General features: G+C 41.0%; 1 protein-coding gene across 2 annotated transcripts in view; it reads left to right on the top strand.

Moving 5' to 3' along the window:
* Positions 1-2,670: 2,670 nt before the first annotated feature.
* The window catches only part of POU6F2 (POU class 6 homeobox 2), a 473,745-nt gene continuing 451,982 nt past the window's right edge, over positions 2,671-24,433 (top strand). For both annotated transcript variants that reach the window (XM_088018442.1, XM_088018441.1), the window contains exon 1: positions 2,671-2,775. In XM_088018442.1, coding sequence (XP_087874568.1) covers positions 2,671-2,775 — 105 coding nt within the window. The remainder of the gene's footprint in view (positions 2,776-24,433) is intronic.

Genomic DNA, 24,433 nt, shown 5'->3' with positions numbered 1-24,433 from the left:
ATAACCCCTTTCCCCTTTTCTCTGACCATTTTCCAATTCAAGTTTATTTCAAGTCAATTGCTCGGGGAAGTTTTGCTAATTCTCCTTTGCTCACGTACACACCCAACACTAGGTCAATTCCTTTGATATAGGTTCTCATATTACTTTTTTCCTTTCCTCTATAGCTTTAAGAATGGTTTAACATTTTACATTTCTGTGATTATTCCACAAATATCTGGCCAAACTACTCCAATATAAGACCCCTGAGGAACTGTGTCAGTATTGCTGTACCTCCAGTGCTTAATACGGTACCTAGCACGTAGTACAGTCTCCATAAATACTTGTTGAATGCGTCTGTACTTTATATATGGTAGCCATTACTCTGAATGTTACCAGACTCCCGAGTTTCTTACGAAGAGCTCCATCTTCAGATTCAGAGCAAGTTCAAACCATGACCCTGTTCATCTCGAGCAGTTATCCTTTCGTGTGTCTCGTCTGTAAAATGGGAATACTTTTACCTGCCTTACGGAGTCGTTAGGAGGATTTAGTGAGCTAATGTAGTGTCAAGTGTCTGACACCGTGCTTGGCAGGGGGCTCCAGCGGCATGGACTAGTAATGACTGTCATTAATATAGGCCAGATAGTCATGTAAATAACCCGAGTGCGGGCCAACAGTTGTCCCTTTGCCGTCCGGACCACTCCAGTTCGCAGGGTGGGGCTTCCCGGGGGTCTTCGGCCTCACCCGGCAACCTGCCCCCTCCACGCCCCTCCCCGGGGGGGCGCCCGGGAAGCGAAGATCCCTGCGGGAGGTGGCGCGTGGGGCCCACACCCCGCCGGCGCTCCCGAGGCTGCTGGGCTGCGACGCAACCCCAGGCTGGGCTCCCGCGGGGGCGCCGGCGGCGGGGGTCGCCAGCGCGGTCCTGGCACCTCGGCGCGCCCCTCCTCCCAACTTTCCCTGGTCCCGCCACTTTCTCTCTCCGGGGTGCGCCCGCGCGGGGTCCGGGAAGGCCACGCCGCCAGCGATCGCATCGTCCCCCACTCCCACCTTACCGCCCCCCCCAACCTCCGCGAGCCCGCAGGCCTCGTGCAAGTTTGGCCCGGCCCTCACCGCTGACCACCGCGGCCCGGGCCCCGGCTCGGCTGCCCCTGCCTCCCCTCCCCGGCAGAAATCTCCCAGTAGGTCAGTGCTTCCAGGGGCACGGACCGACCCGGTTTCCGCGGGAGTAGGGAGCTGTGCGTTTTAACCACGTTAGGAGGACCTTTCCAGTCGTCAGTTCCCAGGAGGGCTACCCCGTTGGTGCACAGTTTCTTTCTGTTTGGGGATCCTACTTAAGAGAGAGAGAGAGAGAGAGAGAGAGAGAGAGTGTGTGTGTGTGTGTGTGTGTGTGTGTGTATCTTTACTTTGTGGGGCAACTCTTAATGAGAAGTCTATGAGACTTCAACCCTGCACTCTTTTCTCCTAAAGCTGTCTTTAGAAATGTTGGGAAAAAACGTTTTTTCTTACTTGAAGTCCCTTTTAATTAATTTTTGAGCGATGATATACAATGCTATAGTATACGTAATGGTATATAGTCTGTATTAAACATTCCTCAAAACCTCTCTACCTCTCAAGCTTGATGTTCGTTTTGAACCTTGAAAATACCACAAAGTTTTCCTGCCCAATTTTTGTTTGACAAGTCAAAGAGTATGCCAACCGATGAACTTAAATTTCAAGGGCGGACACATGCAAACGTTAATAATTTCACAAAGGCACCAGACTAATAGTTATTTTTTGTAGCTTTGGATTCCAAAGGGCAACTGGGCAATGTCAGGTTGTGTAGGAAGTCAGGTTGTGATCTCAATCCCGAAAGGGTTAAAAAGCTCATACTTAGGAGCACCCTTACAATAGCTGACCCATAATCCATCAACAATCTATCCTCAAGTGTGTGGGATCAAATAGCTTAAATTAAGTGAAAAAAAAGTTGAAGTCTTTGTCAGCACCTTACATCAGTTTAGATGAGCTGCAAGTAAGTCATTTCCTAACCTTTTAGAAAATGAAAAGTTTAGTGACTACTATTTACACGCTTTGAATATTTTATATTTGAGTGGTCATCACAGTTTACACAAATGATTGTATATATCCACTTCCAATCAACAAATATCAGGGTATCTGTGTTCTACGATGGTTAACATTTCAAGCTTTTCTGTAAAGGTGATATTATATAAAACTGCAAAGATTACTGCGTCTTGTCCAAAGGTCATTTAGAGAATCTGGGAATAAAATCATTAGGGACAGCTTCGCAGAAGTAAGGTGATGACTTATAATTGAAAAGAATTTATGCGGTGGTGTAGAAATCAAAGCCTCAATGATCACATGAAATAGTTAATTTTGTTTTGGTTTTTGTTTTAAACACAGGTTTCTAGAGCATTAAAAAAAAATCCTCAGAGGTTTGTTAAACCTTTAGCGGAAGATTACAGCCAATGTTTTGTCTTTGGAGAAGAGCTGTTTGTCTCACTTTATTTACTTGGTATTGGATATTTGTCAATGTCATTTCATATCTACAGAAAATTCTTACGCTGTATGGAGGTAGTGAATGTGTGTGTGCGTGTCTGCCGGAGGTCACATGACGGTTTCATCCTATTTGGTGGAGCAGCTTGACTTTTTTTCCCCTTGCTTTTGGTGATGGTTGTGAGTGCAGAAGTTGATTGACAGATGCATGCCAGAAACCCCCATTCTCCTTTTCAAAGACAACATATGATGGATTGCGATCTCTCAGCCCAGCAGGATACGGGGACCATGCAAGCTGTAATTGGTCAGGTATGGAGTCAGCCATTTCTCAACTCCCCCTTTTTTTTTCCACAAGGGTCTCACCATATGATTCACATAATTCATATTTACAGTACCATCTTTCTATCTGTATCTCCAGCGACCTGCCAGGGTAGTGCTGAAAGTGCGGGAGGCAAAAGGCACCCAGTAAATCTAGCCAGGGAACCTCAGCCTCAAACTTCCACGAGAGGCTTCACAACAAAAATTAAAGCAACAACAGAGGGGGAAAAAAAATCCAAGGGCAGATCTAATTTAGAATTTGGCCTGGATGTTAAAAAAAAATCTATGTCTCAGGATTTATTTTCTGTCGAGATGGTGAGCTCTGGAAGAAAGTGTGAGGAGAGAATGAAGTGCTATGTTTCCTAGATAGTAGTTAAAATTGTTCTGTTCCATATTTTTATTTGGGCTGTATTCTCTCTGCCTGTCTCCTCTGTGTGGAAAATGGAAATAGAGCAATACACGTGCCTTTACTTCTAACCCAGATAATGTGTGATTGAGCCTGGTAAATGTAGTAGTGGTCTTGGACGCTGCAGAGGGGCAGGCAGCAAATTAAACACCGCCACACTCTGAAGGGTCCAGGTGGTCTGCTCGGCTTCCTAATGCAATCCAGCACCAGAGCCATAATAAACAGCTCTATTTAGTGCCTCCTCCCTGGATTCAGGGAGGTGAACTGGTCTGGGGTTGCTGTGATGAAATGCCAGAAGAATCTCTCTCTGAGGCCTCACAAGCTGATTTTTAGAGCTTCGCTGTTCTGTCGTCTTTGTCTTCCAAATGGGTCAGTGAGTCTTGATCTTTCCGGTTCGGGCGCTTTCTGTGAAATCGGGACTTCATGTTTGTGTGTAAATGTTTTGCGTCGGGAGCTCAATAAGGAGAGGAAGGGGATGGTTGTATTTTCATTTGCCTTCCAATAACTGAATGGTAGTGCCCTGCTGCAAGGGAAGGGTGATTTTTCTATGCTGGGGGTGGGGTGAGGAAAATGAGAACATATGTGGCTTCTTTCTTTCTTTTCTTCTGGGTAATGTATTTCTGATCCAGTTTTTTTCTAAGTTATCCAGCCTTACTTATGTACTGTTACCTCATCAGTCTGAATGTGGTTACGAATATTGATAAACTCCTGAAAGTTTTTTTTTTTTTTTTGCACACTCTCCAATCAAGAGAAGCTGCCAGGGGGATGATGTCAAATTTGTTTGCTGTATGTTAATAGCATGGTGGAAAATATACCGATTTACTCTGTTTTCAACCAAATTATAGCAAAGCACTTTCGGGTTCTAAAGGCACATGGTTTATTAATACCAGCATGCTTCATAATGTATTTTTAGATGGGAAATGTCAGATACATAATACCATGTTTCCACAGGCTCACAGTATTTTAAAAGCAGTAGATATCTGCTTCGGTGGAACAATATTTTTAAAAAACTTCCAAGTTGGTTTTTGTTATACAGACAGATAAAAAGTGAAGTCTCTGGGCATACATTTGGCAGGAGAAAATATATAAAGACTGATTTTATATACTGTTAATACCCACTTCAGTGTAGGTGTTCACTGATGAACAAGTAAGTATATCAAATTTAACTAAAATAATCGTGGCATATAGGATTAAATAAAGAACCTGTTAAAAAAAGATGACCTTTTCATAGATAAATAAAACTTGATCGCCTGCCTGATAACAGTTTTGTCCTGTTTAATAAAACTTTTCTCAGGTTGCAAACACGTTCTGTCACCCATATGTCATGGTATGGTCATAATCCTGTGCAAAATTACTGTATTTCAGTCCCAGAAAAGAAATAAGATTTCCTTTCATGTATATTTCCCTTAGTTGGGAAAAGAAACCTGGTTTAAAAAAGACAAGAGAGATATTTCTAATTCATTAATCAATATTGTTTATTGGAAATAATTGCAAAGGTATATACTTTTAAAAGGTTCAACTATGTTCTTTAAAAAAGGAAACTGGGATACATTTTACAGATGCCAGATTTAAGCTTCTAGTTTGTCAGGAGTTAAAATTGGTTGTTATTATTACATAACTTGGTATTTTGTACATACTCTAATTTTTAGACTCAGTATGTTCAGGAATTATACATGTTAATGGCTTGTCACGAATACTTTCTAAATAGTTGCATCAAAGTAGCCACATGTTTTCTGAAGATTTCATTTCTCATAAATTATTTGCTTGAAAAAAACCTCAGATACTTTTGTCAAGCTGGGAAATTATAAAAGCAGTTGTTCTGAAGGTTACACAAATTATCTGTATTAAAAATGTACAAGCTACAATGCTTACTTTTTCTGAAACTGAAACGCTAGTATGCAAAAGGAAAGAAAAATGGCATACTGCTCCATCTGCATATCATAAAAGTCAGAAAACCTAAATTGAGCCCCATCTGTAGATAAAAAAGGAAGATGGCATAGGTATTTGAAATGATTTCCTTTTAATTGTTATAGCACAGGTAAAAATATTTACCCACATGATTACTTCTAATAATGATGAGAATGTGACAATAATCTTTGTTTCTTTTCAATCATAATAAAAAAATAAATGGTTTTATTTTCAGCTGTTGATTTCAGTATCATGTTATACCTACTCAGCAGGTGTGAACAGTCCCATCTGATCATGCAAATGTTAGTTTGCGTTCCTCCTTAAATACATATTGGAATAATAATTATTTCTGTCCTTTTTTTTTTCTTCCTGTTTTTAGTTCTGTTCCTAAGTGGATTTGGGTTAGAGGAGCAGATAACCCATTTTCAATGATATTTTCCATTCAGAATACTGAAAGATTCCCATGAAATACGATCTTTTAGGTTTTTCATTCATCTCTAGGATCAAATATCCAGTTGCTTCCACTGGAGGGGAAGAGTGGACTTTTCTGTGTTGCTGGCCATGATCCAGCTCGGGAGAGTATCCTGGTTCCATGGAGCAGATATTGCTCATAAATGTCTTTCCCCCAGGATTTTCCTTCCCCCGAGCAAGCAATCAAGCAGTCTAGTACTTAAGAACAAACTCCCTGCCTAAGATATCGAGATCAAGAAACTTGGTTCATTCATATAGTTCTTGGAAATCAACTGGGTTTTTGATAGTTATCTGTAGCACGCTTCCTAACCCTTTGAACTATAGGGTGGATTGTTGCCTTCTGATGATTTTTCAAATCGACCCCAACTATAAACAATTAAGCAGTTCTGAGCCATGGTTTTGAATACCCTTTAAAAATGAAGACTCTTGCATTTCCACCTCTCATGGTCATTAAATGTTTACTGCATTTTTTCTTTTTTGCAGACCTGAGCTTGTGAGTGACAGATTAGTTCATCAGTATTACAGACCTCCTGGTTGTTTGTTTGTTTTTTTTTTTTTCCTCATCTCATGCAGACGGGTCACTGTGTCCAATCCTCCTTCTGGCATGGCTGTCCCCAGAGGACCCTTGGCCAGCCTGCCATCTTGATGTGCAGGCCTGAGGGTCTGGGCTGGCTGCACGCTTCCTTATACTGGCTTCTGCAGATATTACAGAGTGGAGGATATTAAATTAGTTGTAAATAAAAACAACAGATGAGGTAAATTAGATAAAAATATTTATCAAGCATATCTAAGAGTTTGCTAGGAATGGGAGAGACACAGCTGGGTAAAAGTGCTCATGGGTCCACGTCCAGTGGACATGGCTAAGTGATCCGTGGAAGAGTGGAGAAACCAGGCTTAGTAGGGTAAGAAGTGCATTCGAAAGCTTTTGGAATTTTCCTTATCAGGAAAATGGGTCTTCGTTGTTTTTTTTTTTTTCTTTTTCCAAGATAAATGTAGACAACCTAGAGTGTTTAAAAGTGGAATGTTGTTATTTGAGACAGGGCTCGAGTGTGTGTGCTGATGGCTCAGAGGCCAAGTGCCATAACGGTGTGTTTGGCTCAATAGGATCTCAGTGCATGTGTTCTCATATGAAGATTGTAAAACACAAAAATATTTCATTGTTCTGGTAGTAAAACAATTGTGTATGTGGGTTTATTTATACCCTTCCTGTTCCCAAAAGTATTTAGCATGGCTCTAAGGACAGTGTGTTTAACCAGTACATACCCAGGCTGACGTGAAATGGAGGTGGTCCAGGGAGAGGGGACCCCGCTGGTGTGTAGAAAACACACTTGCCTATTGTCCTCAGTCCATTTCGACTGGTTTTCATGCCCTTTATATAAAAATTAAACTTGAGGGCTAACCTAACCCTGTTTTACCCATGCCAAGCATAAATTGCATGTGTTCTGAAAACTCATTTTTGGAGGTGTGAATGCCCTTTCCTTAGGAAACCAACATATCACTTCAACGAATTTATATACTTGAGGGCTGTGAAATTGTTGTTTGGATTTAATGGAGAATGCTTCTTTTCAGGGTATTATAAGTGAAGAGTATACTAGAAAAATACAAATTAATTAAGGATTATTCTTTCTGAATACAAAATGGTGCTAGTATCCCTTTTGTAAGGAATCGAATTGGTACTGTGTATTTCCAATTGAGTCAATACTCCACTTAGAGGAGAGTTGGCGTTAGCTTTTTATAGTCTTTGGACGGACTCAATTTTTATTACCTTTAAAATATTTTAAAATTGAAGTTCAGGGTGTCACCTCAGTCGTGTTTAAATTGTAAAGCCAATTTTGTCCATTAAAGGAACAATGTCTCAATATAGTAATGATACTATACAATAATGTCAATAATACTCACCCTGCACGGGGAAGCTGGTCTCGAAATCACGCTTTCTTTTCTATTTCTAAGATCACTGAATGAGACTCTCTCTATCCGAGTATAGATTTCTATGGTTAAGAATCTAAAGCTTTTGGATTCACGTCTCTAGAATATGGAGAGAGGTTGCTGGAACACAGAAATAGAATACTTTTGAAAGAAAGTTTGAATGTAATATGTATCCTGTGTATCAAATCTTTAGTACTTGCTGGGGAGGTGAGTGAAAGAAGGCATCCTTCCGTTCACAGTCACTTTGCCATGTAAACTGCATTTTCCCCACCAGTTGAAAGCATCTTTCTGTTTTTGTCTTTATGGTTTGCCAAAATTAGAACTTAGTAATACGTCTGCAAATATTGAGAAGCTCCACCTTCCTTTGCATTGTGATATCACGTAAGCTGTTCCTTTTTTCTACCACTTAATTGAGTAAAAAGTAAGGTTGTGAAATACAAGGCAAATATCAAAGGATCAGACCTGAAGACAAAGAGGCAACAAGGTAAATATTGGCCATCATTTTGAGCACTAACAGAAAATTTAAATGATATGACGTTGAAATTCATTTGTATTTTGGGGCCAAACTTTTACCTGGGAGATAGTTAGTAGCTGCACTCATTATAATTTCACACCTTCATTTATGTTCTTCCTTTTCTTTCTCCCTCCCTTCCTTCCTTTTTTGGGAGGACTGGAGGTGCTAAAACATGTACCCAAGAAAGTAAACTACTAGGTCAAACCTCGTTCTGGGATTACATGTCAGTACTCTGTTGAGCCATGTTGTCTTGAGCTGATCCAAAATTACAATCAAAATGTGTACCAGTGGTGCTTTTTTACACATTCTTCTGAACCTTAGGTTGAAGAAGGAGCTCTGAGAAGCTGTCATTCCATTTCACTAAAATTCATTTTTTCTTTTCTAATATTTTCTTGCTCTTCCCAATTCTTCAGTGGGAGCCAGTGATGGCGAAAACTGCCTAATTTTACCTAATTCCTTCCTGGTTTGCCCTCCGTTGTGTTATTTTCTTTACTCTACCTATAAAGCTATAAATTACCATATTATTATTTCAAGCCTACCACTTCTAAATATAAAACCATTGCATGTAAAGAAGAGCAAAATAATTGAAAAATTTCTGATTATACTAAAGGCAAGTCTTGAGGGTTTAAAACAGGTGTTTTTCAAGTTGGTTGGTTTTAGAAAATAGCTTTTTGTTTTATCACTAGCTTTAAAACCCCCCTGATAGGGCGCCTGGGTGGCTCAGTTGGTTAAGCGACTGCCTTCGGCTCAGGTCATGATCCTGGAGTCCTGGGATCGAGTCCCACATCGGGCTCCCTGCTCAGCAGGGTGTCTGCTTCTCCCTCTGACCCTCTTCCCTCTCGTGCTCTCTATCTTTCATTCTCTCTCTCTCTTGAATAAATAAAAATAAAAAAAATCTTTAAAAGAAAAAAAAAAAACCCATGATAGCAAGAACTCTTTCTTTAAAAGACGGAGATTAGCTGTTGATACTTGGTACTGATTCCAGGTGAACTGCAACTGTATTCCCTTCAGCCACATTTTTTCTAACCAGAAGCACAAGAAAAACAAAATTGAAGATCCACAGAATATTCTAAATTTCACTTATTTTCGGGGGCTGGATTATTTCAGTGGGAAGAGACACCCATACAATTTCCAGCTCTTAACATCCTAAGGTCAGAGATGCAAATAAATGTGTCCACACCTTGAGTGAAGGAAAAGGAAACTAACTCAAACGCATTGCTCTGGTATTTTGCTCTCTTCCTTCACTGTCATTTCTGCCCTCAGCTTTTCCTCTCTTCCCCACTGTAATCCAGAGTCAGTTTGATGAGTAATAAGTGGAAAGTGAATCCTTGTGGGCTGCCCAGGCAGCAAAGGGCATGAGAGAAAGAGAGAGAGAGAGAGAGGCAAGACCCGAAGCAAAACAAAGCAGACGCGTAGCAGGAAACTCACCAACACGCCTGATTCCGTAGTTAGTATTTGTGTGAAGTTATTTTGTAAGCTGGTTTCATCTCACCTAGCGATTTCAGATCACAGAACTAAGCAGCGAGACAATTACTTTAGGACAAGACAAATACAATTTTAAAACAAAGCCAAAAGCGGCGGGGGGGGGGGGGTGGGCAGAGAAAAAGAAAGAAAAGCTTTCCAGTGCTTGTGCCATGGAACAGGAATTTTGAAATTAAGGAACACTTGATCTTGGGAGCTTTCTGCAAGAGTTGAACCAGTGTTTAGGTGCTGGGGAATAGCAGCTTTATGCAAATAGGTGTTTTGTGTGGTTAATAGGATGTTGACTCTGCATATTTGACAACTTTGATTTTTCAGGACTAATGAGAAGATATTTGAAGAAGAAAACATCTGTGTCTAGCACCTAAACCCTTACAGAAACAGATCTACTTTACAAAGATTAAACACTTGTTAAATGGTGTTTTTTTGCATTGATCAGAACTCAAACTCCTCTTACAAAGAACAAAGTGCACCATTTATAGAGAGGTTAGCTTTCTGTGCAGAATTCATGCACGGGTTTTGTTTTTTTTTTAAAGTAGAGGCAAATCACCAACAGAGAAGCATGGATATCAGAAACCCTAATTGGTATGGAAGGTATGTGGGGGGAAAAAAGTAGATATTTCTTAGATTGCCAGTTGTATTCTTTCAAAATTGGACGCCAGCGTGGGCGAGAATGGGGCCAGGTACACAGTCCTGGGCTCTGGCAATCTAAACCTGCTTCAGATAGAGCCAGTTAATTTGGTAAGCCTTAAAATAATACTAGAAACCTAAATAATACTAGAAAACAAGGCTCTCTCAACCTTTTGGAGAAAAGGTTGAGAGTGGGGACAAATGTAAAACCCTGCTTAACGTGCGCAAATAAAGCCAAGAACATCAAGCTCATTTCACTTAGTGTCAGCCCTGATGATTCATCATTATGGTCAGAGCAAACTGTGGTCTCTGGGCTGAAACAATTTTATCCATTTTTTTTTTTTTTTTAAACAGAATGTTCCAGCTTGGATCTTATATCCTTAGGGTTACAATATTGAATTCTGAATCGGGAAACTTAATCTTGCAGCCAGATTTGACAAGATGCTGGTTGAACGGGAGGCAGAAGCGATTGTAGGATGAAACGCCCCAGGTCAGAATTTGGGAAAAGAGGAGATTTTGTGGAAATTTGGCTGTGTTGTAAGAACCCCAAATTTGAAAATTTCTCACTGCTCATATCAGCAGATGGTGTTCAAGGGTCTGAAAAGCACATCACTGGCTGTATTCATTTTCTCTGTTTCAAAGCTCTCTTTAACAGTTAATTTTTACACATTCTGAGGTGTATTTCTCAGTGTGTTACTAATGTTGCTAATGTAAAGACATTTGTAAGACTATTCAAAAGGTTTCTGGAAGCAAAGATGAACATTATTGCTCAAATCCAAGACAGTTATATTGTGTTTCTAGGCGAAATGCTAATGCCTGATTAAGGAACTAAAGTTTTTCTTTTTTGAAAACTTTTTCCATTTGTAAACAAACCTATGTGTAGATTTCCAGGGACTAAAGAATTTGGAGTAAAAATGAAAATGAGGCAGTCTAATTAGTGAACACACACACACACACACACACACACACACACCCTGTAGACATTTTAGGAATGCTTGCTTATTTAACCTCTAATAATATAAAAAATATTTAACTGTTTTCAATTTTAATACATGAAAAAATTATGGTAGGTGTTTATTTAAAATATTCTTCCTTAAAAAAAAATTCTTCCTTTCACCTAAGTTGTTCAAGAGAATGGAAAAACACTTTGCAACTTCTAGAAATCAGGATTACTGTTGAGTACATAGTTGATCACTATACTGTAAAAGGATGATTATTATGGTACTGGAATTACTTTTACATGGGATGGTAATCGCCTTCCAAAAACAAGGGTGCTTTGTTTTGCAATGTACTTCCATTTTATAGCTACTTTCTATAAATGCTGAAACATGTCAACCGGGATTGTTTTCTCTCTTTCTGCAATTATCCGTCAAATAGAAGTTAAATAGCTAGTTCAGGCAAGGAGTGGAGCATCTGAGTGAAACCTACAGAACATAAACCCAATGTTATATGCAGATGATTGAGGCAAGTTACATAGTAGAATCCTAAGAGTCTTTTTAAATTTTTTATTAAATTATAAGAGCAATGTGTGCTTATGACAAACAATTTCAACAACACAGGAGACTATAAAGTGAAAAGTAAAGTACCCCATCATTCCACCCCACAAATAACCATCATCAATAATTCATTATATCTTTCCAGAAATTGTCTATGCATGTGTAAGCACAGAAAATCTTCAGACAACCCAAGTAGATTCATACTATATACAGAGTTCTACAACTTCCACAGTTTAAAAAACATACGTTGAGCAGCTCATATTATTACAAATAGATTTCCATCTTTCTCCATCATATTCCCTCATATGGATAGACACTGACCTGTTTAACCAGTTCCTTTCTTTATTGAGATGTAACTGATATAACAGCATTATGATAGTTTCAGGTGTATAATACAGTGATTCAATATCTGCATGTATTGCAAAATGATCATCACAATACATAACCACTTCTCTCCTGATGAGCATCTACTTTTCAGAAGTAAGTTAGTCTCTGCAATAAGACTAACACATAGAGATGTTTCATTTCTTCTAGCATCAACAAATCCCAGAATCTTCTTACTGGGGTTTCCTTTACCAAAGGAATTCATAAGTAGTGTCTCCTAAGAGAAGATGATGAGTAATGTTAGAGGTGAAGGTTAGCTTTATATGCCACAAGAACACATATTTATCATTTCTATATTGAATCCTCAAGCCAATGAAAATCCCAGTAAAGATCACAACATCGTATTTCGTGATAAAGAAGAAAGACTAGGAGATAATGACATAATGACATAAAGAGCCAGTTCTCAATCAGTTGCATTATGACTCTAAAACTCTGTTTGGTTCAAGCCACCAGTTAAGCTGAACAAAATGCATAACTTATTTTTCTCACATGGGTCTCAGTGCTATTTATTAAGGTAATTGACAGAGATCTATGTTTCCAATGCATGATTCAGTTAGTGTACCTAGATTAGTGAAAAAGAGACCAGAAGAAATTCATGGTAATGAATGTCAGTTAAATTCCTGTTTTCTATATTTCATATTGTCAGACTAATCCTTCAACCATGATTCATAGGTTAAATAATGAAGTCAGGAGAAGGGCCAGATCAAAACTAATCAAACATAGCCCTTGAATTCAGTTAATTTAGAGTTTTGGGGAAGGTGGACAAAACATAGGCTCCTTAAATATTTAAGAGAACATGAAGAGTTATGTTTTACGTTTCTTTTAGGATAGGTCTCTGCTCATTCATCTTAACCACATCACTTCCCATATACTAAGAAAATGAAGTGGGTGGTAATGTTATCTTTATTTGTATAAGAGATGGGAGTGTGAGCTAACTGTGACATCTTTCACTGTCCAGATTCGCAGCACTGAGTTCATGGAGCTGCTGGTTGGGTGGGTGGGTGCGCCCTCCTTCTCTCTTCTTCCCCACAGAGGGTGGGACAAGTAACCTGGATAGGAATCGATCATGCTTCATTTATGAGTTTAAAAGTAGCTGGCTCCCTCACGTGGAGCTCAAAACTGGCTCCCAAGAACAAACTGCAGAGCAAAGCGTGGGTCTTACTTCTCTCATCTAAAACCCACAGCTCTGAGAAGTTAGGTGCAAATCATCATTCCCATTTTATGGACATGGAAACTGGCTCAGAGAGGTTAGATGTCTTCTTCGCAGCCTATTGCCAGTGAAGAAAAGAAGTGAGCTTCAAACCTAGAAATGCTTTCTAAGGGTTTGCTGTCTTCCTCTATGCCGCTTCTTAACCCTGGCTGCCTTTTAGAACCACCTGGAGCAACCTTTGGAAAATCTATTGGTATGCAGGATCCATTCCCAGAAATTATTTTTTTTAAGATTTATTTTATTTCTTTTTGGGGGGAGGGGCAGAGGGAAGGGGAGAGAGAGAGAGAATCACAAGCAGACTCCCAGCTGAGTGTGGAACCCGATGTGGGGCTTGATCCCAGGACACCGAGATCATGACCTGAGACAAAATCACGAGTTGGATGCTTATCCAACTGAGCTGCCCAGGTGCCCAATCCCCAGAAATTCTGATTCAATTTATCTGGGTAAGGCCTGGATATTGCAATTTGGAAGAAGCTTTACAGGTAATTTTAATGCACTCTATCACAGTGCCTCTTAAATTGAATGAACGCTATTTTAAATAATAAAATGAGATAATGAAGATTAGACCCTGTTACCCCCTCCTCCCATGCATGCACACACACAATCAAAAATCCATAGCAAAAGAATGGAGGGAGTTCAGTCTGGTATTCAGTGTGTGTGTGTGTGTGTGTGTGTGTGTGTGTGTGTGTGTGCGTGTGTGTGTTTCAGTGGGAATCTTGAATCTTGTAAGCTGTGTCGAATATCTACGTTAATGTTTAATAACATTTTTTAGCCAGAAAAGAACTAGATATTTAATCATCTTAAAAATAATACTGATGATAATCTACCAATTAGTAAGCACTTACCAGGTGTTGGGAACATTATAAACATACTTTATCCCTCATGGTATTTTTGTGAGGTAATTACTGTTATTATTTCCAGTTTACCAACTAGGTGACTGAGGAAGTGACACAAGGTCCCACGGACAGCAAGTGGCCAAACTGGAATTTGAACTAAGGATGTTGGAAGCCTTTCATCATACACAAAATCACAGAAATGAAACATGGTCCTACACATTACCTGTGGGAAGTATGATTCTTAGAATCATCTCTGGATGAAGGCAGATTTTATGACAGAAATGTCTCGTGTTTCTCCCCTCTCTCCACTGTCTACCCTGCTCCTTCCTCTCTCCCTCCCTTTCTGTTTTCTTTTCGTCCTTCTTTTCTTAGAATCCATATCTTAAATGTTTTCTATACATGAACTTTACTGTTGTTATTATTACCTGTTGTAAGTGGGCTATATCTGGTGGTCTTTTATAATACACAGAACAACAGAATAAGTCGAAGAGTGGAAGGGTAAGTTGGTGCTCTCTGGTCGGCTTCCATAGAAACCGTTGCTGCTACTAAACCAGGGGTCACCCTGGCCTCCCATTTCTTCGTGCCCTGGGAGATGTGCCTTCAAACACAACAGACTTTAAACAGAGTGACCAGTGGGCGCTGTTCTGTGTGTACGAGGAACAAAATTCCCATAGATGGTTTCAGGGAGGACTTGAAGGTTTTCAAAACAAATTGATATGATATGATGATACTATATGATATTATGTCATAAGTAAAATGTTATAATATACAAATATATAAAATAGAAAACAAGTTCACCTTTTTTAATAGTCCTCACTATTTGAGATTAATTGAGAAACTCTTGTTTTTATCTTTTAGCTGATTAATATTCTATCTATCTATCTCTTTTTTAACTGATTAACATTCTCATTTGCATTTGAAATCAGCGAGTTAAATTTATAAGATGACCTTGCTTTCTCTATTCATTCTTCATAAAAACTCAACTAAATTCTAGGGATGCCTGGGTGGCTCAGTTGGTTAAGCGTATAACTTCTGATTTCTGCTCAGGTCATGATCTCAGGGTTGTGAGATGAAGCCCGAGTTGGGCTCCATGCTAAGGGTGGAACATACTTGAGGTTCTCTCCCTCCTTCTCCTTCTGCCCCCCGCCCCCCGCCCCCTGCTTGCTCTCTTTCGCAAAAAATAAGAACAAAAACAAAAAAAACAGAAACAAGAAAACCCAACTCAACTAAATTCTAGCCGAATGTGCATTGGCACTTCTGGACTAATTTTTATAAACTAATTATAGTGCTGTAATTAAGATTATGCTGGTGGGAGATCAGTGATTCTCCCAAGAAGATGTTTCTTAACTCAAATTTTGGAAAACTTTTAATAATATTGTGGCATTTCTCCTATATCAATTCCTTTTTTTTTTTGAAATTGAGGTAAATAAAGGGTATCTTCTATCTTGCTTAACTATTTTCAATTAAATTTCTTCCTGTCAAGCGGCATTTTCGACATTTGCTGCCCTGGAGGCGGTCATGGGGCTGGAAAGGAGAAATCTTTCCCTACCCAATAAAACATTAATTTTGTTTGCATTTGTGTGTTATGGATGTAGGACCAAGTGGAGTTTACTTTTAAATATCTCTCTAACCTTTACACATAACGCAGTCAGGTTAGAACTCACGGATATATGGTTAGTAGACAATAGGATGGTTTGGTGAAATGAATCACTATGATCTTCAACAAACTACTCACTGCTTTGGAACACCAGAAGTGAACAGAACACTTGGTAAAGACAGCGGTTTTGCCTGGAGCTTGTAATCCCCTGTGGTATAACTATATCCTGGCCCACCGCCTCTTCCAGACCTACACCCCTTCTCTCCCATGAGCACTCTGCATCATGGGAAGGAGATGTGGTCATTGTTCTGACAAATAAGCTGAGTCTTATAACACCTCCGGCAGGGGCCCAGCACTGGGAGACACTGGCTTAAGCTTGTGGAGAGGTAGTAAAAGTGAGGTGTATGCCCAACAGCAGAGTCTACAAGGTGCTCTTGGCTCATTTTTTATCCAAGCCTCGTTTTAATGCCACATAGAGGGGAGCATGCATGTTTAATAAAGACTTCACTTCTTTGTCCAGTTCTTACACTGTAGATCACCCTTGGCTCTGTTAGTTAAATACAGGGACTTCTAGTGCTGTCTGAAAAGCAGCAACAAGAAGTTGGTCCAGGGTGATATTTCCTCTTCTGTGCCAAATTCAGAGCATACCAGCTTGGTGGTTTGGCAGTCACCATGATATTGGTGACAAATGACCTTTTCTGCCTACCTAAGTTAGGCTACCCAAATCTGTCAGAGCCCTGAATGTCAAGATGGTGACGCTGCCAGGGCATTTTCCTTCCTTGGACAGTGTCAGATAGAAGCCCTATTAATAATTCTCTTATTTTAATCCACAAATCCTGCTTCTCTTTGGCTCTCACTTTCTCTCCTGTTTTTACCCCAGTGAACCTAGTTGCCCATTCATCTGGCTGGGTAGGTTGATGGCCATGATTACAAATCAATACAAGGTAAATCAAATCTGACAATGGGACACACAGAAAAAAGTGAGGGGTATGCTAGAATTCAAGAAGGTAGACGATATGAGCTGAAAAGTTTGGACGGTTTCTCACCTATTCATACCTCTTGTTCTTCAGTATTTCTTGAAAGTTTTTTTTTCCCCCTCTTTTCAGTTGGACCAAATTTTTATTAGGGAGTTCTAAAGGAAACATCGAAGGCAAGGGACCATGCTACCTCCTGGTTATTTGGTTAAAATCAGCTGGAGAAGTTGATACCACATCACAGTACAGGGGCTCAACTTACGTTTCTGAGCAAATGAACAGAAGACTGTATCTGTGACCCACTAGCCATTATTTAAGGTTGGGAAAAATTATGATTATATATATATATATATATTTAAAGATATTATTAATTTGAGAGAGAGAATGAGAGAGAGAGAGAGAGAGAGCACATGAAGGGGGGGGAGGGTCAGAGGGAGAAGCAGACTCCCTGTCGAACAGGGAGCCCGATGCGGGACTTGATCCTGGAACTCCAGGATTATGACCTGAGCCGAAGGCAGTCGCCCAACCAACTGAGCCACCCAGGCACCCTTATGATTATATATTAATATAAAATAAATAGGTGCCTCATGTGCTCATTTCTTTTATTGGGGTTTTAATGGGCAGTAAATAAGATCCTTTCTTTAATTCTCAAGTTTATTTTCCCTTTATTATACAGAGCTCATTGAAAAATGTGGCTTTGTATCGGCAAAATGGGCGATGGGCCTGCTAATTGCTTACGACCCTATATTTTGATCTTGGGACAGCCCATCAAAGGAGAGTTTGGGTCTGACGAAGAGACCCATTTCTGCAGGATTTCTGCCTCCTAAGGGGAGTGGTGTCAAGAGGGAAACAAATTCTTTATGGATGTGGAGGACCATAAGTATCACACTCTTGTCACCCACCAACGCGATACAAAATTTCTCCTCTGCGGGGGTGAGAAGTCCATTCACATGAAAACACGAGGCCAAGGGATCAGCGTCCCCCCACCGCAACCTTTTTCTGGGCAATTCTATGTGGTCTGTTTTTGCAGGAAGTGGGTGATATTGGTATCCTATTGGAGTCCTTGTCAGACTGAGTATCCAAACAGAGGGATTTGGATAAAATAAGGTCCTGGGATTTCTGTATTCTCACTTTAGACGGGTGCAGAAATGCCTCCTATCTTTCCTCTGCCGCCCCTCCATCCCTATCGCTTTCCCTCTCTCTCCTTTTCTCCCTCTCTCCATTCCTCCCTCCCCCCTCCTTTCCTCCCTTCCTTCCATCTTTCTTTCTGTGAAATTGGCCCACAGTCACGTTAGACAAATTGAAGGAGTTGCTAGGGACGCTATAGGTTTGTTCTCTTTATAGTCACCATCTTACCCTCCCCTGCCTTCCACTTTCCACAACTCTTAAGACTTTCTAGAGGTAGTTGCTGTTATGTCTGGTCGCTCGGTACCTGCTGTGGGACGCTTCCTCTACCACGGCTGTCTCTCTTCTTTCTAGAAGTAGAATGTGCTTCTCAAGCGGTTTTGAAGTCTTGAGGTCTTCAGTTGCCTTTGCTGTTTAGTTCCCTCCCAAAATTCCTTGTCTGGGAATTTTTGTTTGTGTGTTGTGCTACTAGTTTCATTCTAGAATATGGAAATGGACTTGAAAATTATTTTCCATTTTCATATTGCTGTCTAAAGGGAAAGTGGCTTCCTTGCCTGCGACTTCTTTCCTTTTTTTCCCTTAAATTTTTAAAAAAATTTTTAAAGGTTTTATTTATTTATTTGACAGAGAGAGAGACAACGAGAGAGGGAACACAGCAGGGGGAGTGGGAGAGGGAGAAGCAGGCTTCCTGCTGAGTAGGGAGCCTGATGTGGGGCTTGATCCCAGGACGCTGGGATCATGACTTGAGCTGAAGGCAAACACTTAACGACTGAGCCACCCAGGTGCCCCTTCTCTTAAAATTTTTAAATAGATTTGATTTATTTATTTGACAGAGGTAGAGAGAGAGTGATAGTGAGAGCACAAGCAGGGGGAGGGGCAGAGGGAGAGAGACAAGCGGGCTCCCTGCTGAGCAAGGAACCCAGCGTGGGACTTCATCCCAGGACCCCAGGATCATGACCTGAGCCGAAGGCAGGTGCTTAACCAACTGAGCCACCCAGGTGCCCCATCACCCACAATTTCTTACTCTATTTCACATTGCGTTTAACTTAATCCCCATGAAATCCAGTGGATGCTTATTTTTGGCACATCTTAATGTTGAATCTTAAAAAATGAAGGAGGGGGACGCCTGGGTGGCTCAGTCAGTTAAGTGTCTGCCTTCAGCTCGGGTCATGATCCCAGGGTCCTGGGATCGAGTCCCGCATCGGGCTCCCTGCTCGGCGGGGAACCTGCTTCTTCCTCTCCCTCTGCCTCTCCCCCCTGCTTCTGCTCTCTCTCTCTCTCTCTCTGACAAATAAATAAATAAAATATTAAAAAAAAAATGAAGGAGGGATACAAGGTTTTACTTAGCAGACATAAAAGACAAAGAGAGGGAGACAAACCATAAGAGATTCTTAATCATAGGAAACAAACTGAGGGTTTCTGGGGGTGGGGTGGATGGGGGGATGGGGTAACTGGGTGATGGACATTAAGGAGGGCACATGATGTGATGAGCACTGGGTGTTATATGCAACTGATGAATCACGGAACTCTACCTCTGAAATTAATAATACACTATATGTTAATTAAAAAAAAGAAAGAGGAATGAGGAAATGAGGGCATTGAATTTGTGTTTCAGAAGTTTATATTGACTGGCTGTTAAGTTGTATGTGGATCAAATAAATAAGACATGACCAGAATAACACAACTAAGGGACAGCTCATAAATCTGATACCATCATTTTCAGAGGTTTCATGAAAATATTCTTCTATTTGTTTAGTGGTAAAAACAAATTTGTCCTAATACTTTGTCACCTCTAAACATGTTCCTTAGAATATTACTCTGGGTGGAAAGCTTTTATTACTCTTCACGTTAGCAGTGTTTTATGCAACACAAATCAATTGACTATGAATCATTTTCATCTTTCCACAGTCTAGGATATGGATTATTCAAATCATGTTTTAAAACTTTTAATACAAAAAGCCACAGAAGATCCTGTTAAGTTGGCAACCACATGTGTACTTACAAATTGAAAAAGTTGATGAATAAGGAATGTAATGAATGAAGAGATTATTTTGGTACTTAGAAAACAAAAGCATGAATTTAGACTACTCTAGTTGATTCTTGAATAAAATTTTCTCAAAATAATGCACAAGTACAGTTATGTTAATGAACTATTTTATAATTTATATTTCTGTGAGATGAGCAAATAGCAATATCTGAGCATTTGACATTTAATTTTTTCTTGGTTTTCCTGCTGAATTTTAAACATAATAATGAAGAGAATATATATATGTATATATGTGTGTCTATGTATTCTTATTTTAATGAAAAAAGTATTGCTATTCTGCATATAAATTGAGGGAAAAGAAATATAGGCCTACTTAGGGGGAAAAAAAGGAGTTTTGCTTATCAGTAAAATAGTGTTGTTTGGATGAATATCCTGCAGAAACAGTTACGAGTTTCGAGTTTCAAATTAGAATTCTGTAATATTATAAAATATGAATGGTATCTAAAAAGAAAAACCATGAAAATGTCAGGAATAATGTCTAAGGGCAAAATGGGGACTTTTCAGGGGTTGCAGGTTTAGGCTTATAGTTCCGAAAACAAGCTAAAGGAAAGTCCGTCTAGCATCTCAAGTGAGAATGAAAAACACGGATATCTGAATTTCAGGATTTTACACACACACACACACACACACACACACACGTATGCACGCACATATAAATTGATGGTCTTTCCATATAGAAAACCTTTACTTTGTTTTTCTCACAAGAGGTCAAAGCTTGTGAAACCTTCAGGTTTGATCTGTCAATGTGGAATTCCATGGAACAGGTTGAGTCAGGTGCTGGAGTTCATGTTTCAGAGCATCTGGCCTCTTAATACACAAGAGAAGCAACATGCTCTCAGGGGCTTGAGCACCCCCCCACCTTGGGTTGGGGGGCGCAAAATTTAACTCAGTTCATTCCTTAGTACCGTTTACTGCCCTTGGTAATATGCATCTTTTTTGTCTTTGCTAAAATAATGTGTCAGTATACTGGGCTGAACAAACGTTTTGTTCACCTGGAATTCAAAGTATCTGAGGCTAATAAAAGGGCAAACCCATCGATTATGTTAGTGCCGACTCTTCTTCGTTAGTCTCAGTTCTCCTTTCTTAGTTGAGATGTGGATAAATATGTCATCCCTGCCAAAAAGAATGGGAGCCCTGAGTTGCAGGAGCGCCCCCTGGATGAGGGCGGGGAAGCAACAACCCGGAAACGGGAAAGGCCCGCTGGGAGAGGCGGAAGGTCTGCCAGTAGGTGTCTGCTCTCCTGGGGGCGGAAGGACCGGCAGCTGGCAGGTTCCAGGGGAGGGGAGGGGGCAATGCAGAGGAGAATGAATTCTACACGACCCAGAGGACAAAGGGAAGGGAGTTTAAGCCAGGAGATGCAGTCCCCAGGACCAGGGTGCAGAGGGAGCATTTGGACACAAACAAGATGGCGGTCTGATTATGAAGCTCAGGCTCGGGGACAGAGCAGGACTAGAAGGCTGACCTACATGAGAGCTCTCTAGTGCCCATGACAGGGGTGGTTAAAGCCTCGGGGCAGGCCTGAGCGCGAGGCGCTGGTCAGTGGCTCTCTGGATAAGGACGGGTGTGAGGTCAGAGAAGCAGGCCAGCCTTGTCTTGTTTTACCCTTTGCGCCATTTCCTCCCCTGTTTCCGTTTCCCACGCTGGCTCAGCCCCTCCTCAGTTCAGGCCCCCACTCAGCTCCCTGTTCCTTCAGTTCCTGGCCCAGTTCAACTCCCAGATAAGTGCTCACAACGTGCCATTTTGATCTCATCACTCCTCTGCTCAGCCTCTGGCTACTGTGGCCAGATTTATACCTTCCGCTTTGGACCCCAGCGTATTTTCCTGACTTCCAGCAGCCCCTACCCCAGGCCAATCTCCTCAGATCTCCTTATGGAACCTTCCAAAGGGATTCCCCACAGGAAATCCTTGGAAAGGAGCGAACTAGCATATATGTTACTCATAGAATCCGAAGCCTAATTTTTGAATTATCTTCCCTATAGCTCATTGGGTAGCATCTTGATAACTTTGTGCCTCAATTATTTCTATTTAAGAAGGCATAGAAACTACGGAGTTGCTTCCCAGAGATTCCTTGGGATTTCACGACTGTGAATTTCTTCTGTGTCTTGAGGTATTACTAGAATCATACAAACCAGGACAATTTCATTAGAAAATTGAAACATGGGGCCCCGAGCGATTTTTTTTTTCATACTCAAAAATACTAAAATATTATGAAAGAAGCTGACTTCCAAGAATGACTCCTCTGGAACTTGTCTTTTTCAGTGGGGTATCTGTGTAAGATACGTTTCTCCCACATTCTCAAGATGATATTGCCAAGTGGTTAGGAGGGAGGGTTGGGATATGGGAATGCAAGCCTTGGAATACCAGCCCCATTAGCCTTTACACCTTGGACAACTTACTTGGCCTCTCTGGGTTTCAATTTCTCGAACCGTGAGGTGGGGGTGATGAAAAGGCCACCCCAGAGAGTCACTTGGAGGATTTAACAAGATTATTCATATGAATGAAGCTCAGTGCCTGGTGCACAGGAAAAACTACTGTGCCTTCCATGTTTTAACAATTGTCATCCATTGACTTCTTCTTGTCCGTTCCCTCTCTACTGGAACTTTCCTTGTAGGAGAAATGGAAGTGGCCCTCCACCTTTGCCTTTTGTCTGTGATATTGCTGACCACACTTCCTGAAGTTCTTTAGCGACTTCACTTCCTTGACCCTAGCATAATACTCCTAGTTTTCTTACCCTCTTCTATTTAACTTGCTGCTCACTTTGTCTCCTCTCCAAAAACAGGCATCCCTCAAGGTTGAATCCTGAGTTCTCTTCTGTTTTCTTCTATAGTGCCATCACCTTCAGTAACTTCGACTAGCATTTCTCTTCTTGAATCCACTTCCAGCGCTGACTACCTTTGTGACTGTATCGACCTGGATACTGGGTTTCCCCCTAACCAGCATCATGTTGGAACCTAAACCCATCTTTCCGACAAAACCATTCCACCTACAAGAATAATGATGAGCACTTATTAAACTCCTACTGTGTGCCAGACAGTGTTCTTAACTTTACATTTATATCCGGCTCAGCAAAAGCAAATGGCAGAGTTGGAATTCAAACTCCAGTGGTCTGACTATGTTTGTACCTCTTGACCTGCTCATTGCTGCAGAGGATATCACAGCCTTCTCTTCACCTCGGTTCCTCCCTCTCCCTCACCTCCCACATTTAATGAATGGACAGAGCTCACGGGATCTACCTGGGTTGGAAATCTCTGTCTATTCTTGCTTCCACCCTCTCTTTCAGACTTTTGTTCTTCTCACCTGGACTACTGAACTAAGGCCTTCCAGTCTTTCTATTCCACATCAGTGCCCTTCAAACATTTCTGCTTTCAAATAAATTTTACACGAAAGCCCTAAATGTAGAGCAAAGGTAGTGGAGCTCTGGCAGAAGTTGGGGGAGGAATCCCCACCTGCTCTGTGTTGACTTTGTCCCCCACGGTGGCTCCTGGTGCCTCAGTGGAAACTTTGGGGTATAAAATCCACTATTGAGCCAGCTATTGGATTATTTTTTGCTGACACAGCTCTGAGTGTACTCTTCCCCATCTGGAACATTCGATGTGTCAAAGACGCTGTGATGGGATCATGGGAGGCCACCCTGTTTTCCAGTTGTTTGCATTCATTCACTGCTCCCCCCCACCCCGGGCTCTAAACTCTAGAGGAACTAGACTGTTCCCTTTCCTCAAACATCTTTCTTCCATGTCTTTCACTTCCCACCACAATTTCTGTTTATTGAAATGCTGACCATTTTTCTGAAACGACAGCTCCTTCAGGAAGCCTTTACTCATTGGCCTAACCATCCAAACCCTGACAGCATGCTGTGCCTCCTTTTGGCCTCCACTTTCTGTTTTGTACTGGGATTACTGTAAATATGTGTTTGATTTCCCCTTTGATGATAACCTCACAGGGTTTGTCCACTCTGTATCCCTTTGGTGCCAGCACTAAACATACAGCCTTAAACCTAGACCCACTGACCAGAAATGTATTGCGTATAGTGAAAACAATTCAGCCATCCAATAAGTGTTTTGGGATATTTGTTAGGCAACTTTTTAGCCCTGGGGATACAAGTTTCCAGTTATTATGGCACTGACAACGGTACGGATGCATGTGAGCAGAAATGATAAGGTCTTCCTCTGCAGAAGCAAACATTTCATTCGGTTGTAGAGGAAAGAGGTCATTGAGCCCAACTGACCCAAGCCCCTTGTTTTGCTCAAAGACACGAAATGATTGGACCAAGGCCAGTGGCCAGACCTGGCTGAGAAAGACCCCATTCTCTAGGCATCATGTCATAGCTTTTAGGCCACCTCTGATTGCTCCCTAAGCTTAATATCTTATTGGTTTAGAAAAATGTGCAAAACAAAGATTGTTCTTTGCAAAATTATCTTTATAACCTATTTTCTCTGTCCATTTTTTTGAAGATTTTATTTATTTATTTGACAGAGAGAGACACAGTGAGAGAGGGAACACAAGCAGGTGGGGTGGGAGAGGGAGAAGCGGGCTTCCTGCCGAGCAGGGAGCCCGATGCGGGACTCAATCCCAGGACCCTGGGATCATGACCTGAGCCGAAGGCAGACGCTTAACGACTGAGCCACCCAGGTGCCCCCCCTGCCCAT

The sequence above is a fragment of the Eumetopias jubatus genome, unplaced genomic scaffold (genome assembly GCF_037043125.1).
Source record: "Eumetopias jubatus isolate StellerSeaLion01/CBP00866 unplaced genomic scaffold, mEumJub1_p1.0 scaffold_14, whole genome shotgun sequence".
Lineage (NCBI taxonomy): Eukaryota > Metazoa > Chordata > Mammalia > Carnivora > Otariidae > Eumetopias > Eumetopias jubatus.
Note: the sequence above shows the minus strand (reverse complement) of the source record. Positions and strands in the feature narration are given on the sequence as shown.